Below are 16,562 nucleotides of genomic sequence, written 5' to 3' on the forward strand. Positions count from 1 at the left end.
GCGGGCTGAAGAGTTCAGGAATCACCAGGTATGCTTCTGGACCGACAATCAAACAGTTGGCAGTGTCCAGTCTAAACAATTTTCGCACTCTCCTAGAGTGGCAAATCTGTCCCAGACCTTTGTCCTTTTGTGCTTAGAATTAAACATCTATTTCTCTACCAAATTTACCCTGGGGTTATCAAGGGCATTACGGATGCACAGGCACAACAATTTGCCACAGCCATTCCAGGAGCACCTTTGGAGCCTTGGGAACGTGATGTCCTGAAGGGAGTATTAGCTTCAGGAGCCCCGCCCATGCTTAGAGCTTATAAAAAGGCTTGGGTGGACTTTATGGAGTTTCAAGGCAAATTTATAATATAATAATTATAATAATAGTAAAAAACAAACAAAACAAACAAACAAGCAACAACAACAAAAAACTAGGCTTGACACACCTCAAGGCAAATTAAAAAATCCTAGGCTTGACACACCTCCTACCAAGGCTGAAGCTCTGCAATACGTGGTACATTGGAGGGTGTTGGGTCGTGCAGCAAAGACTCTTAAACATCCAGTAGGCGGCAATCTCCTTTTCTGTAAGGTTGTTTAATCCAGAGACCCTGGTGTGGCCTTCTTAGTGTGAAGGGCACTGTAGGGCTGGCGCAGGCTGCAGCCTCCTAAAAGTGATGGAAGAAGGCCCTTAACTTATGACATTCTACGCCAATTCTTAAATAAATAAATAAATAAAAGTAAAATAATAATAATAATAAAAACATAAAAAAATAAAAATAAAAAATAAAAAAAATTAAGAAGTATCTATTGGTCCGAGGACAAGGCCCAGTTATTTACAGCTGCATACTCCATTGCCTTTGGCGCTATGCGAAGTGGTTTGTAAGGGCCAACCAGATTCCGCTGCCCGAGGTAGTTTGAGAGACCTGACCTTGTTCAGATCCAATTTAGTCCTGCATGTCCAATGTTCCAAAACCGATCAGCAGTAAAGGACACTAAACAATTCATGTACGTGAGACCAACCGTCACAGGTCCATTCCTCAAACATTGGGATGGCTCCGGCCTTGCACGGCATCAGTCCATGCGCGTTATGTGAGGGGCGATTGCTGCCTGCGGTTTACCCTCAGCTGAATTCACGGTTAACTCCTTTAGGATTGGGGCCGCCACCACAGCAGTGCATTTGGGACTCTCATCTGAAAGGATGAAGGACTTGGGGGGCAGTGGAAGTGTGATGCATTAAGGGAAGTCTGATGCATATAAGGGATATACAGTGGTGCCCCACAAGACGAACGCCTCGCAAGACGAAAAACCCGCTAGACGAAAGGGTTTTTCCGTTTTGGAGGCGCTTCGCAAAACGAATTTCCCTATGGGCTTGCTTCGCAAGAAGAAAGCCCATAGGGAAATCTCCGGGGACCTCTTTTAAATGCTAGCGGTGGGGAGCAAAGCCTTCCCCCCCCTCCGGCCTTCAGAAGAGGTCCAGGAAGGCCGGCGGGGGCCGAAAGGCTTTGCTCCCCACCGCCAGCATTTTAAAAGCAGTCCGGGATAGCAGGGAAGCGCTTCCCGCTATCCCGAATGGCTTTTGAAGGCAGGCAGGGGGGAGCAAAGACTTTTGCCCCCTGCCCGCCTTCAGAAGAGGTCCAGGACCTCTTCTGAAGGCGGGCGGGGGCAAAAGTCTTTGCTCCCCCCTGCCTGCCTTCCGGGAGAGCGGAGAAACGCAGCGCTTTCTCCGCTTTCCCGGACGGCTTTTGAAGGCAGGCGGCGGGGGGGGGGAGTAAAGACTTTCGCCCCCCACCGGCCTTCAGAAGAGGTCCTGGACCTCTCCTGAAGGCGGGCGGGGGCAAAAGTCTTTGCTCCCCCCTGCCTGCCTTCCGGGAGAGCGGAGAAACGCAGCGCTGCGTTTCTCCGCTCTCCCGGGAAGGCAGGCAGGGGGGAGCAAAGACTTTTGCCCCCGCCCGCCTTCAGAAGAGGTCCAGGACCTCTTCTGAAGGCCGGTGGGGGGTGAAATCTTTGTCCCCCCTGCCTGCCTTCCCGGGGGCTTTTAAATAATTCCTCCGCTGTCCCGGGGCGATTTTAAAATGCTGGCGGGCAGCAGCGCTGCCGCCCGCCAGCATTTTAAGATCACCCCAGACAGCGGAGAAGTCTTCCGCTGTCCCGGGGTTTTTAAAATGCTGAAGCCTTTGCTGCCGCCCGCCAGCATTTTAAAATCGCCCCGGGAGCGGAGAAGTCTCCGCTGTCTGGGGTGATCTTAAAATGCTGGCGGGCGGCAGCGCTGCTGTCCGCGAAGCCTTCGCTGCCGCCCAGCAGCATTTTAAAAACCCCGGGACAGCGGAGGACTTCTCCGCTGTCTGGGGTGATCTTAAAATGCTGGCGGGCGGCAGCGCTGCTGCCCGCGAAGCCTTCGCTGCCGCCCACCAGCATTTTAAAAACCCCGGGACAGCGGAGGACCTCTCCGCTGTCTGGGGTGATCTTAAAATGCTGGCGGGCGGCAGCGCTGCTGCCCGCCAGCATTTTAAAATCGCCCCGGGGGCTTTTAAAATGCTGGGGGACGGCAGCGAAGCCTTCGCTGCCGCCCGCTAGCATTTTAAGACCGCCCCGGGACAGCGGAGAAGTCTCCGCTGTCCCGGGAAGGCAGGGGGGAGCAAAGACTTTCGCCCCCCACCGGCCTTCAGAAGAGGTCGGGGGACAGACTGTCCCCGGACCTGGTCTGAAGGCGGTTTCCATAGGAACGCATTAATTGATTTTTAATGCATTCCTATTGGAAACCGTGCTTCGCAAGACGAAAAACTCGCAAGACGAAAAGACTTGCGGAACGAATTAATTTCGTCTTGCGAGGCACCACTGTATTCGTAAGACCTTGTGGATTGTTCACAGTATACCTGACCTGGCTTTGTTACCTTCTTTTGCTTTCAGGTGACGTTGTGATGCATATTTGGAGTATAGGCCCTGCACCATCCACTGGGATAGAAACTATGCCGTTAACGGGGACCTAGGGTGCAGGAGCTATGAGGGCGCGCATCTGGATAATCGGGCACAGCATGGTGCATTGGGCCAGGGTCCGCACCATCAATTCTGGTCTCGGGCCGCACCTTAGCTACATCAATATATCTTGGATCTCTCGAAGGGGAATGCGCTGGGCCGAAATGTTGCCCACTATTAGGGCCAGAGCGGCAGCGGAGGGTCCCCCAGATGTTTAGTTATCCAATTAGGTGAAAAGAGTTAGCTTATAGAAAGGCAGTCGACTTGATGTGGCATATCTTTAGTGACTTTGAGGAACTTAAGGCCTCTTACCCAAACATCATTACTATTTTATTTGGGCCTCGTGGATGGAGAGGCAGGTTTGGAGAGATTGCAGGTGCCCAATAGCCATAAATAGGGCGGTGGTGCGTAGAGTGGCAGCCCTGGGTGGGAGTGTCATTGACCACCCGGGCATATGTGTCAACGGTGAGGCCCTCTACCGGTTTGATGGCGTGCATCTTTCGGATGCGGGAAATGATATTTGGCTGATGGATATGGCAAAGGGGATAAGGGATTGGTTTCAGGCATGAGAGTATTGGCGGCGAGCGATTGCTCGTGTGGCGGTAGGCATTGGTAAGAAGGGGTTAAGAGGATGTGGGGGGGGAGGAACGGCATCACCTCCCCCCAGCGAGCGAAGGGTGGTCCGTTAAAGGACTCCGGGGGGCGTGGCCCTGTCCGAAGCCTATGGAGGTGTGGGCCAAAGGCACGCCCCAGAGCGGTGACCCGGGGGAGCTCCTAGTCGACGTGCCTTGGCAGGAGACTCCTTCAATTTAAGGTTAACCCTTCCCCGTGTCTCAAGCAAATGGGCTGGAGCCTCTCATTCCTGAATTCAATAAAGTTGTGGCCTAATTCGCCCAATTAACTTTAAATTTGGTGTCTCGTGTCTTTATTTATCCTGGCGGGATATTTATTTATCCTCGCCACGCAAGACACAGGCTTTGCTGTCAGTCTAGGATCACTCTGAGGAGATTTTGGTGTCCTTCCTGCCTGCCTGGTTTGCAAAGCCAGCATGTCATGCAGGCTCTAAACCCGCTCTGCACCCTGCAGAATATTATAACTTTTCTAAAAAATGAACTATTTCTTCCTCATGTTCAATCTTGTAATTTGAATCTTGTAATAGTTCAGGCCCTACCCTTTGGAGAAGAAGAAAACAAGCTTATTCCTTCTTCCGTATGACAACCCTTGAGATATTTGAAGATGGCTATTGTATCCTCTCAATCCAGCTCCTTCAAGGGTTCCTCATAAGGCTTGGTTTCCAGAGCTTTGATCATCTTGGTCGCCCTCCTCTGAGAATGGAAAGGCATCCTAAGGCATGTTATATTGGTTCATATGCTCAGACTTGTCAGGTTTCACTGTCTAGGTCGATAGGCTGGGAATGTGCATAAACTCACAGATAGGCTATGCCTTGTTGTAGCTGTGTACTGAAGATCAGCAGTCATGACAGTGTATCACCGGTTTTGATCTTGAAATGACATACATACTTCAGATGGGAGACCCCAAACAGACACTGAAAACCCCCATGCAGTTGAAAATCACCAAGGTACTTTGAGCTTATGTCTGACAAAAGCCTAATAAACTGGTACAGGCACATATTTCTTACTAAATGCTCTGCTGCTGATTATTTGCAACTTTTTATCCTGCATAACCTTGAAAGGGGAAAGTAGCTTTCGGTTTTTATTATATTTGAGCAGAAATTACATCCTGTTTACAAGTTGTCCTCTCTCCCTCCCCTGCCCAGCACACAGCTCTGCTCAAACAGGTGCTTTCTGAGAAAACGAAAGCTAAATGGAGTCGCTATAGGTCCTCCATCTTGTAAATCATTTGTAGCTTGAAGCTGTTTGTCCAGGTCTGACCATCTGGGGCAGGAGATAGCAACCTTGCACCACACTCCATATGGCATCCCTTGAGATATCTGAAGATGGCTATCATATCTCAGAGTCCAAAAGTCCCATAGTGATAGGCGAATTCTGCCACTGGGAGTTTTACTAGTGGAAACAGTTTCTGAACTCTTATCGCAAAACACTATGTACACACTGTGTACAATACACTCAGATTAAAATTGCCACTACCGGCACTGTGGGCTGGATAGGAAAAGGCGAATTCTGCCACTGGGAGTTTTATTAGCGCAAACAGTTTCTGAACTCTTATCGCAATACACTGTGTCTAAAAGTTCAGATTAAAATTGCCACCACCGGCACTGTGGGCTGGATAGGAAAAGATCCTGCTGCAGCCGCTTCTCAGCTGGCTTTGCAGATCCAGCTGCTTCCTGCCTGCCCGGTCTGGAGGGGGTGGGGAAGAGCAAGAGCTCCCCAGCCTGCAGGAAGCTGGAGGACAAGCTGGGGGAAGGGAAGGTGAGCCTCTCTGCGTATGGCTGTAGAAACCCTGGAGTGCAGCAGCGCCATGATCCCTTGCATCATCTCCTCAGGTTGAGGATGGCGAATGAGACAAAGGCTTTGCTGTCCATCTAGGAACACTCTGTGGGGAGTTTGGGGTCCTGCCTGCCTGCCCGGTCTGCAAAGCCAGCTTCTTGCTCTAACGTCGCTCTGCACCCTGCAGAATGTTAGAACTTTTCTGAAAAAGAAACTATTTCCTCTAAGATTCCCTAAACCCCCACAGCTTTAAAGCCCTTCCACTTTATGCAGCCTATCAATGTAACAATGCAAAAGTCGAGAAGGAAGCCATCAAGGAATAATATTTCTATGCTGCCTCCCAGCTCTAAAAGGAGCCCCACCTAATTAATTCTGACTGTTTCTTTCTTTGCTCACTTTCCCATATTTCAACCATTCCTGCTATGTATTCAGCAGAGAACGGTTGCTTGAAAGGACAACAATCAAATATACAGTGAGTGGAACCTTGGTTCTTGAACTTAATCCATTCCAGGTGTGTGTTCGATTCCCGAAACCATTCACAAACCAAGGCGTTGCATCCGATTGGCTGCAGGAGCCTCCTACACTCAAGCAGAAGCCATGTCGGACGTTCAACTTCTGAAAAACGTTCGCAAGCCGGAAAACTTACTTCCGGGTTTGCAGAATTCAGGAGCTGATTTGTTCAACAATTAAGCTGTTCGGGAACCAAGGCACCCCTGTATATCAGAGTTTCTCTCTCCAGGACAGGTGACCTCACCTAGGCCCGAAGTCACCCCCCACCAAAGCAGGCTCAAAGCTTCTCAGAGCTTTTCAAAATCATTTTTCTCAGCAGCTAAAAGGCATTAGCTAAGCATCAGAAACATTCTGCTTGCTGTAACTAAAAAGATTGCAACAAAGGTAGGGAACACAGTCCATTGTTTCTCAGGCCTTTCTGATGCCTTCTGGCCTTGCTAAAGAACCACATTGCAACTTACTTTCTGTCCGGAAACCATGCCAGAACAAGAGATTGAAACATATCTGAACACTCTGAAACCCCTTTCCTGGGAAGAGTCCAATAGTCCCAAGACAGCTTTCTGTTCATGCTCAGAAGACTCCTGAGGGAGGAGAAAGGAGGAGGGAACTGGAAAGGGGTATATATGCTTGTGCACATGACTGTGAACTTTGTGATTTTTGTGATTTATCACACTTGCTCCTTCTACCAGTTCATGGTAGAAATAAAAGCCTTTTCTCCGAAACTATTCTTTGAGTGTCTGTTGACTCCCACTTCCCTTTCCCAGGCGCAATATTTTTCCCACCCGAGGGCAAAGCCTCATAAGGCTACAGTATAGGAGATGGCGGAGCAGGGGAAGGCGGGGAGTCAACTGGCCCATCCCTTGGCTGAACAGTTTCTTCTTCCTCCACCTCATCCTGCCCTAACTCTTCTTCTTCCTCCTCCTCTTCCTTCTGGTCTGGCTCCCAGCCCCATAAACCAGTGGCTCCCTTTCCTGGGTCAGCCTCCTGGCCCCCTGTCTCCGCCACATTCACAGTCCCCAACATCTATTATCTGAGGCAGGGTCAACCCAAGACGTTTTGTTGCTGGAGGTGAAGGACAAGATGGCCGCTGCCCCTCCCTCCATTCCATGGGCAGAAACCAACTGGATCAGCCACTGAATGACTTCAGAACACTGGCAATGGAGCCCTGTCCTCTCCTCACGTGAGGGAAATGGCCTTAGGGGACTTAGGCAGGCTGTTTCCAAAGGGGTAGCCATGTCGGTTTGTTGAAGCAAAAACAGCAAAGGCAGACCCTCCAAGTAACCGTATTTTCCAGGGACGTCCCTGATTTAGAGAAGCCACCCTGGTTTCTGATTTGATCCCGGAATGTTCCACTTTTCCTTAGGATGTCCCTATTTTTATTGGAGAAATGTTGGAGGGTATGGAGTTATCTGACCCCTGAGTCATCTGAAGGGAATCCTGTAGAGCAGGGGTGGCTAACTCACAAGACACTGTGATCTACTCACAGAGTTAAAAACTGGCATTGATCTACCCCCTTTTTTGGGGGGGGGTCAGGTTAAAGATGCTGAGCTTCTCTTAGGAAGAAGGAAGGCCTGTTTTTGGGGGGTTGAGGTCAATGTTGTTGAGCTTATTTGAGGGGAGCTAGTGATCTACTAGTGATCTACCACAGACGGCCAGTGATCTACCGGTAGATCACAATCTACATGTTGGACGTGCCTGCTGTGTAATGTTTTATTATGTTTTTATATTTGTTGCTAGCTGCCCAGAGTGGCTTGGACAACCCAGTAAAATGTGTGGGGCTAAAAATAGTAAAATTATCATTATGGAATAGGACGTGCCTGTTTTCACCGGAGAAATGTTGGAGGATATGCAAATGGTCTCATGGCATCTTAAAAGATGAGACTGGCTAGCAGGGATCCTCAAGAGGAACGGTTAGGGATAGCCGCCACCACTGAGCTTCCCCCAATACACACACTCTCAGCATCTGCTACCTGAGGCAGCTGCTTCACGCTGGCTAATAGTAGAGCTAGCTCTGTTGGGCTAGACCAAGAAAATGGCAACACCCAGTGACAGAACATGGAACAAGCCATCCTGAAGATAAAATAGAGGTTGGGTGGCTTTGTGGAGCCCCCTGCTCAAGCAGCCAGTCCTTCAAATTTCATCATGCTGGGGGTAGCGCTAACATTGATCTATGGGCCTGATCTATCCAGACCGAAATGAATTTGTGTGAAGGCCAGAGCTGAAGAGTTAGGGAGTGAATGCCACATGAAATGCCATTCCCTCACTCAAACAGGTTGCATCATTTTGACCCCCCACAATGAAACAAATGGTTGAAACTCCCCATTGTCACCCACGAATAGAGTGGTAAATTGTGGGTGGGGTGGTTTAGTTCTGTCCTAACCCCACAGTATAGTAGTATTTCACCTCAGCCTTCCCAAAGCAAGTAATGCTTCAGAGGTTTTGGCTCTAGCCAGCATGGCCAATGAAGCCCAAAACATCTGGAAGGCATCAGTTTGAGGAAGGCTGTAGGGAACTTCCAGATGTCCTTTTTATTGAGTATTCATATCTGAGCTCATACTGGGGTGATTATACGTGATCCCACTTTCAATACCCTTTGAATCTGCAAATGTTTTGGGATGGTCATTCTGCTTCGTTTGCAATAGGCATGGGTCCATAGTTTTCTGCTAAAGCCATGCAACTTTTTCATAGCACAAATGTTCATGGGTGTGTGTGTGTTGCCCACTTTTGTCACACTACAGAGCAAGAGTGACCTTCCAGATGGCAATAATAACCGAGTGACATTGGGGAAGTGTTGCAGAACTCTTAATAGAGCGGAATGGTATCTGGATGGCCCACTATAAACAACCCCCCCCCATGCATTATTATTGTGTCGATGACATGTTGTCTCAAGGCAAATCTAAAAAAATGTAGTATAAACACTTACAACCGGGAAACACCGGTCTGCGAGTGCTCCAGTTGGAGAAAAGCCTTTACCAATGATGCCATGGGCTTTGAAGAGGAAGGCATGCTTGGAAAATCCACACCGTGATCAACACCCGCCCACAAACCAATGTCCCCACTGTGGAAGGACGTGTGGATCCAGAACTGGCCTCCACAGTCACTTACGTGTTAAAACCATTTTTATGGAAGACAACCGTACTCAGCTACGAGTGGCCGCCAAAGAAGGAGGGCTGTGTGTCTAGATAATTCACAATATTTCTCATTTATGAGACTTTCATGGAAAACTGAAAGCTGATTAGTAAGGGTGGCCAGGAGATTAATTTAACCAATTAGTTTATTTCATGAAAACTTATACAGCACTTGATTCTAATAAAACCTCAAAGCGGTTTGCAAAGACATAAAACAATAAAGCCAGGAAACAATTACAGTCGTGCTTTAAGATATGCAAGAGTTAAAATACTAGAACAGACTAAAATTACCTCAACTTCCTATTTAACAAATGTAGAGGCTCCTGTCTAGCTATATGCACTCCTTCAGTTTGAGTGTGTATGAGGCAAAGAAAATTCTGAAATAGATGTTGCATGGTGCTAAGAGGAAAACCTGATCATCTGATTATTATTATTTTAATGTCTTTTGGAGGTGGTTGTTTTAAAAATGGAAACATGTCTAATTCGCCAGATACTACATATCCAGCACTTAGTCATCATGGCACATCTGTTTGCTGCTAAATGGACTTTTCCCCCTCTGCCTCAAGAGCTTTGGACAGAACCCTCTGGGTGTCGTCAGCAGCACCCGATATGCATTTCTGCAGCATGAAGTAGGTGCGAAGAAGCGAAATCCCTCCGGACAGAAGAAAGCCAAAGATGGGGAAATGCTCCCAGTGGTGATATTCATAAGCCATCACTGAGAGTCCCACCAAGTCGGGCAGCACCCATAAAATGGCAGAGAACATTCCCAGGGACTGCATTGCTGCTTTAAGGGCTGTGCTTGTCTTTCCAACACGCTGGGCCAGAGCTGCAAGGGATGGATCATCCAGGCCAAAGTCCAGGAAGCACCAGGAGCGGAACTTCCTAAACAGAAATATGGGGAGAAGGAAGGGAACTGGGCTTCCAAGAGCGACTAGCAAAACAAGCCCTTTGGTCCAAATCTTCTCCTTCACAGTGGTTTTCTTTTTCTCTAAGATAGGCAGGCAGATGCTAGGGAAGCGGCGCAGAAAGGCTTGCCTCTTCAGCCGCAGGAGATCGTTCTTCAGCGTTTCCTGCAGGAGGGGGAAGTCAAAGCAGTCGGCTTCCCAGTTGGAGACGATGAAGACTTGTGGGTCCCTCACTCCTTCTCTTACCAAGCACTCTTTGCAGTCCTCCTGGATGTGCAAGAGGACCTTCTTCTCACTGTAGTCAGATGGCCGTTGTCTCTTGGCGGCCGACAGGTCCAGGTCTGCTTTGGTGCGTACAAAGTAGAAGCCCTTGCCCATATCTTGAATCTCACGGACCAGGTCAGAATGGGTGGAGCGAAAACGCTGGGAGCCGACGATGACGAAGAAATCAAAGTGATTCAAATTGACCTTCTTCTCAAAGTTGTCCTCCCCAAAAGTTGGCGTTCCCCTTCCGGGGTGGTCCCAAAGGATCACTTGCGTAAGTGTCGGGTGTGGGTAATCCTTGACTTGCACAGTCGTCATCTGTATGCCAGTCGCAGCGGCACGAGGGTCATTGGCACGAAGACCCAGGATGGCATTGATGAAGGAGGACTTCCCGGAGCCGGGCTCTCCTACTACGGCAATGTGGAGCGGAGTGCTGTTGAAGAAGTGCAGTGGTTTTGACAGCACATGTGACACAGCACCTGCCAATTGGCCCTGAGAAATGGCTACCTCGAAGTCTTCCACCATTGTGGATCTCGGTGCGCTGCAGAGAAAGGAAGCAGGAAAATGTTAAGCGACCGGCCTAACTAGAAGCATTCATCAGTGGCATGCCCTCCGTAAAATTTCCAGCGTCGCCAATATTATTATCATTTGCCAAGCAACAAAGCTTTACAGGTAGAATTATGAATGACAGAATATAGTGAAAGACAGAAACATTGTAAAATTAAGGAATGTTAGAAGGATGTTGGAATGAAGTAATGTGGTCTTAGCAGAAATGATATAAAGGATTAGGTAAAAATTGATTTATTTTTTTTAATTGGTGAAAGACGAGAATGTAAAATTACAGTATATTAAGATAAATTATTAGGATAAAAACAAAGCTGGAAAGGATTTGCTGAAATGTCTAATTGAACTAGTATACAAAAAAGGGAGGTGTGAGGAGGTCAAGGAAATAAGCAAAGGAAAGAAAGTTATGTAAAGGTTTGAGCTGTTTTTTTCTTTTTCTTCTAACTGTTTGTATTTTTGTATTGTATTTTCTGTATTTTTTATTTTATTTTTTTATTTTTCTAATTTTCTTTTTGTAATCTTTAAAATTTGAATAAATATTTTTTTTTAAAAAATAATAATAATAATAGAAGCATTCATTAGTGGCATGCCCTCTGTAAACTTTCCAGTGTCTGCAATATTATTATCATTTGCCATCATTCTTCCCCTGGGGGTTCCCTTGGGGGTTCCTTAACTGCTGCCTCCCCCCACTCCTCTGCATCCAGCCAGCCCAGCACACAGGAGCAGAGCCCAAGAGCCCTGAATATAGAGAGGGATACGGAGGGGGGGGGCATGTCTTCTTCACCTTCTTCTTTGCTACAATATATCAATTTATTTCCAATTGTCAATGTCAAAAGGGACTAAAATCTATAAAATTCATAGAAAATCAACGTGCCAATTTGCTCAATTTCTCTAGGACTCCATCACACCTCCCCTGTCCTCCATAATCCCTCAAGCAAGGTGTCAAGACCCTAATCCTGACCAATCACTCTGCCAAATCTTTCCTCCGGGCAATGCCAGTACATGGACCATTGTCTTCTCATCACCGGTACTCAGGAAGTGTTTATCTGCGCATATCTCCAGCTCTGTATATTCCCCCCTCCCTCCTCCATATGTTAATCCTGTGTAACCCAACCTCTTCTTAATGTATTCATGATGTAACTGGGATGTATTTTGCACTGTATTCTGGGACATGGAGGGAGTTTCAAAAGTTCATGTCACCCCTTTCTCGCTGTTCAATCTCGCCTTGAACCTGTTGCGCAATAAACTTGGATCTTCTGCTGCTTGCTCCTGTCTCCAGCTGAGCTCATTTTCCTCCACAGGGACCCGCGGACTTAGTCTGACGAGCTGGGTGGCAGAGCAGTCTCGCACCCAGATTTTACTGTAACAAGAGGGATATGAGGAAGGGGACTCTCAACATTTTAAGAAACTGCACTTCCTGATTTTTGATTTGTTTCTTTTTATTTTAGGTTGGGGAGGGAGGCTGTGCCCATTACATTGATGATGACCTTACATGTTTTTAGAAAGATGCAACAAAGTGTTACCAGCCTTAAGGGGCAGAAGAGGAGTGTCTGGTCAAAAAGAAGAAGGGGTTGGGGTAGTTTTATTTAAGTATGTTTTAAGAGCACATCCTACCTTTAGATACTGTATGTAAATTCTGCCCCTGCTTGCCATTTAAGTCAGAGGTTTTCTATGTTTTTGAGTCCACAGCTCCTTTGACCTCCTTTCTGCGGCACCCCTGTGGGGCTCAGGAGCCCAGTTATGTTACCCCTTTCCCGCAGAGCTGGCAGCCTCTCACCCTTTTTCAAACAACCCCCCCCCTTGTGAAGTCTTCCCTCAGCCTCTCCCTTCTCCTTGGGAGTCTTCTGGCAGCCACTGCTCCTACCTGTGGTCTCTGAGCTGCCACCCCCCTGCTCTCAAGAGATGTGCCTCCTCACACTGCCCCATGGGGGCCTGGGACTTGTCTGTCCATTTTCAGCAGCAAGGGCTGGTGGTCTGGCTGGCTGGGCTCCCTCGCCCACTTGCCTGCTTACTCTGAGGCCCTGCTTCAGCTCCTGGAAACCAGCACCCCCTGGCCAGCCCCAGAGGCACCTTTCGCCTGGGGCGCTTGTAGCCAGGGCTGCTGCAACAAACAGATGTGCAAGAGTTTTGGAGGCAGAGACAACAGAGGGCATCAGAGGAGGAAGGGAATGAAAGAGGGACGGAGGCCAATGCTGCCCACAGAATCCCTGACTATCACTCAAGGCACCCCAGGGTGCCACGTCACACTGGTTGAAAACCACTGAGTTAAGTAATTAATAACCTCATATGCCTAAATGTGCACATTACCAGCTTTCCAAAGGAATTGTTTCTGTTCTCAGATTCGGGACAGCCTCCCCCCTCCTTCTCCCCAACCTGTGGAAGGACCAGAAACAAATTCCTCAACTCTTGACCCCTCAGCAAACCTTTATTCCCCCCCTTCTCTCTTCCTCCCTCCGAAGACATCACCTGGAGGGCTGCTGAGATTTTGTGTTGGTGTTGCTGAGGGAGGAAAGGGGGGGAGTTGCATGAGGAAACTGAGGGGGTAAAAAACCCTCTAAACAAAGGGGGGCCGAAGAGCAGAGCAGGGTCCGGCTTGTAACGATGGCCCAGAACTGGTCGTTTCTTACCCCCCCTCGCTACCATCTTCCCTTCAGGGAGGGAGAGAGTGGGATGGGAGTTCTTTTCCTTCTGATCCTGGCATCCAAGGTGAGGGAGGAGTCAGGAAACGAGCGGGAGGGGCTAATGAACGAGGTCTCCCTCTCTCTCCCCCTCCCTCTCTCTCCCTCCCTGTTCCAGGTGTGTGTTGGGTAGGCAGGTGAAGAGCAGCCTGGAAGGGAGGGCTGTGTGTACCAGTGGAGAGATCTGGGATCGCCAGGTTGGAGAGGCAAGGGAGGTGGGCTGTGAGCTCTCTCTCTCTCTCTCTCTCTCTCATACACACACACACACACACACAGAGAGAGAGAGAGAGAGAGAGAGAGAGAGAGAGAGAGAGAGAGAGAGAGCTCTGAGACCAGAAAGTTATCCTTGTGGAACAAAACAAAATAAAAAAAATTCCTTCCAGTAGCACCTTAAAGACCAACTAAGTTAGTTCTAGGTATGACCAGAAAGTTATCCTTGTGGAACAAAACAAAATAAAAAAAATTCCTTCCAGTAGCACCTTAAAGACCAACTAAGTTAGTTCTAGGTATGAGCTTTCGTGTGCATGCACACTTCTTCAGATATCACGTAAGCTCATACCTAGAACTTACTTAGTTGGTCTTTAAGGCGCTACTGGAAGGAATTTTTTTATTTTGTTTTGACTATGGCAGACCAACACGGCTACCTATCTGTAACTGGAACCATAGTGGAACAAATCAGTATGATATGGTTTGTATGTCTGTGTATTGTTTTACACCTGAATTACATTTTAAAAAAACCTGTCAAGTCAAATCAAAATGTCATTTTCTTTCCTGAAACGTTTTATCAAGATAAATTTAATACTGGGTTTTCTGTGAAAGAGTTCATTACAAGGGGAAGTGCGTGAGGAATTGGACGGTTCTGCCAGTGGCGCCACATCACCTAGCTAAGGCTCTGCCTGCTTCCCCCCTCCACTCTGCCAAACCCCAAAAAGTGAAAGAGGCAGGAGGCGAGAGGAGCTGGAGGAGGGCAGCCTTGTAGCAGCTGTAGAGGGAGATGCTGAATGAACACGCGTCACCGCTCGAAAGGGAGACCCGGGTTGATTTCAGAGCAGTTACTTATAACTCTTAGAGTAGCACCAGCTCTGCTTGCTCCCTGGTGATTGCATGTTATTTATTCTCTTTGCAGCGGGGAAGAAGGGCAGCCTTCTCCAACATCATTATTCATATGAGTAAAAATAAACGATTCTGCCCCCCCCCCCCGCCTAGCTATGAGCTCAGAGTCTCCTTTAACGCAAACACGCTCAGAAAAAGACAAAAAAAAAGACACGGAAATCATCAGAGCCCCAGGAGAAATGCTCACCTCCTTACCTGCTGCCAGTCCGGGGTTTTTTGCAGTAAAGCTCAGTCCTCTCTTCGGAGACTTTGCTTGCTGGTCTCTTAGGCTTTTCTCCGTCCAACTCTCTTTCTCTCGCTTTTATTCCCTCTCCCGCCCGATCGTCGCACTAAAAAAAGCAAAGAAGAAAGCGAAAATAGGAGCGAGGAGGAGATTGCAACTCACAGCCAGAGCCGCATTCCCCGCTAGAGGGAGCTCCAAGCAGCCTGATTGACAGCAGTGCAGCTGCCTTTAAAAGGGAAGGTCCCAAAGGCTCACTCGTGAAACTTAGAATCATAGAAGCGTCCGAGATGGTTAACCCTTTACCTCTGCCGTAGTTGCCTCTGTGCCAGTCTCAGCAGCTCCCGCGTTTTCTGCACTTAAGCCCCACATGGCACCGATTTCAGGGGGTTGATCTAGATGACCCTTGGGTTTCCTTCTAGATCTGCAATTCTATGATCCTATGACTTTCCAGAGCCCGGCTCTCCTCCTACTGCAGTGTAGATTGGAGTCTTAGCAAAGGACAGTAGAAATTTCAGGGGCAGCGTGAAATGTTTTGGCACCTGCAAAGAAGCAGAACGGGTCCTATCGCTTGTCTCAACTGCCTTGAGGTTTATTGCAATTAAGCAGGACATAAATGCTGGGAAATAAACAGTGTTGTTCCAGCATGCTTTCTTCACAGCGTGGATGCCTGCAGCTCATGATCTCGTTGATGTAACAGTGGCAACATTTGTACCATGATGTACGGTATTTATTGGTTAAAAAACCCATTACAGCCAAGGTGGTATCTAACATCGATGGTAACAAAGCTTTGTGCACTCTCTGGCCCCTATTAACCAGTGCAAATGAGGACAATCATGCAGGCAGGATAAAATCTGCTGATATTTGGGTAGATCTTCTGTAATTAAGAGAAGAGCTTTGAGTGTGGCTTCCCCTGATCTGTGGAATAGCATTCCTGCAGAGATACAACAGGAACCCGCTACCCGCAATTTCTGGAAACAACTGAAGATGTTTTCATTCTGACAAGCTTTCCCAAGTGGATGAATAGGTTGCTGTCATGAGTGTCTATTTAGCATTGTTTGAAAACATATTTACTTTTCCCCCCTGTGTTGTTTTTAACTGCTTTTCAGCTGTGTTCACTGCATTTTGTACACTGCCTTTTGGGGAAGATAATAATAATAATCATAATAAATAGAAGTCCTGGTGAATTTTCATGAGAATTTTTTAAAAAAGGAAATAGCCAGCTGATATGGAGATGTGATGCACACAGTGATGTTGAAGCTGGAAGCTCCTCATATCCCGCAGAAGCAGGATATTGACAAGCTGGAACGTGTACAGAGCAAGGAGACCAAGATGATCAAAGCTCCACAAACCAAGCCTTATGGGGAACGGTTGAAGGAGCTAGGTAAGTGTAGCCTGGAAAAGAGGAGATTTAGAGGAGATACAATAGCCATCTTCAAATATCTCTCACAGAAGAGGGAATAAGCTTGTTTTCTCCTCCTCCAGAGGGTAGGGCCTCAAATGGCTTCAAATTACAAAATTGCACATGAGGAAGAAATGATTTATTTTTTAGAAAAGTCCTAACATTCTGCAGGATGCAGAGCGGCTATAGAGCCTGCATGACAAGCTGGCTTTGCAAACCAGGCAGGCAGGAAGAACACCAAACTCTCCTCAGAGTGATCCTAGACTGACAGCAAAGCCTGTGTCCTGTGTGGCGAGTTCCTGCCCCCCACCAAGGATAAATAAAGACACCAGACACCAGAATTTAAGGTTAAATGGGCGAATTAGGCCACAACTTTATTGAATTCAGGAATGAGAGGCATTGGCTTAGG

The 16,562-nt window shown here is 47.8% G+C and overlaps 2 protein-coding genes and 3 pseudogenes across 9 annotated transcripts in view; 1 reads left to right on the top strand and 4 right to left on the bottom strand.

Annotated features, from left to right (window-relative positions):
- Positions 1-15,458, bottom strand: part of LOC309375173 (interferon-inducible GTPase 5-like) — a 48,216-nt gene extending 32,758 nt beyond the window's left edge. Inside the window, exons 1-3 of one of the 3 annotated variants that reach the window (XM_081920732.1) lie at positions 15,058-15,458; positions 14,727-14,860; positions 9,420-10,717 (exon numbers count right to left, since the gene is read on the bottom strand). In XM_081920732.1, the coding sequence (XP_081776858.1) occupies positions 9,544-10,717; positions 14,727-14,860; positions 15,058-15,123 (1,374 nt within the window). In that variant the 5' untranslated portion in view covers positions 15,124-15,458 and the 3' untranslated portion in view covers positions 9,420-9,543. Of the gene's footprint in view, positions 1-9,419; positions 10,718-14,718; positions 15,015-15,057 lie in introns of those variants that run through there. The other 2 variants (XM_081920734.1, XM_081920733.1) reach the window with 2 other exon arrangements.
- Positions 1-16,562, bottom strand: part of LOC309375187 (interferon-inducible GTPase 5-like) — a 205,941-nt gene that overhangs the window by 72,452 nt on the left and 116,927 nt on the right. The gene's annotated exons all lie outside the window — the stretch shown is intronic.
- LOC309375203 (interferon-inducible GTPase 5 pseudogene) overlaps positions 1-16,562 on the bottom strand; it is an 89,330-nt pseudogene that overhangs the window by 48,784 nt on the left and 23,984 nt on the right. The gene's annotated exons all lie outside the window — the stretch shown is intronic.
- Positions 1-16,562, bottom strand: part of LOC309375207 (interferon-inducible GTPase 5-like) — a 107,358-nt pseudogene that overhangs the window by 33,762 nt on the left and 57,034 nt on the right. The gene's annotated exons all lie outside the window — the stretch shown is intronic.
- The window catches only part of LOC309375181 (interferon-inducible GTPase 5 pseudogene), an 89,838-nt pseudogene that overhangs the window by 20,987 nt on the left and 52,289 nt on the right, over positions 1-16,562 (top strand). The window lies entirely within an intron of this gene.

This window comes from Podarcis melisellensis (assembly GCF_964234715.1).
Source record: "Podarcis melisellensis genome assembly, chromosome: 8".
Taxonomy (NCBI): domain Eukaryota; kingdom Metazoa; phylum Chordata; class Lepidosauria; order Squamata; family Lacertidae; genus Podarcis; species Podarcis melisellensis.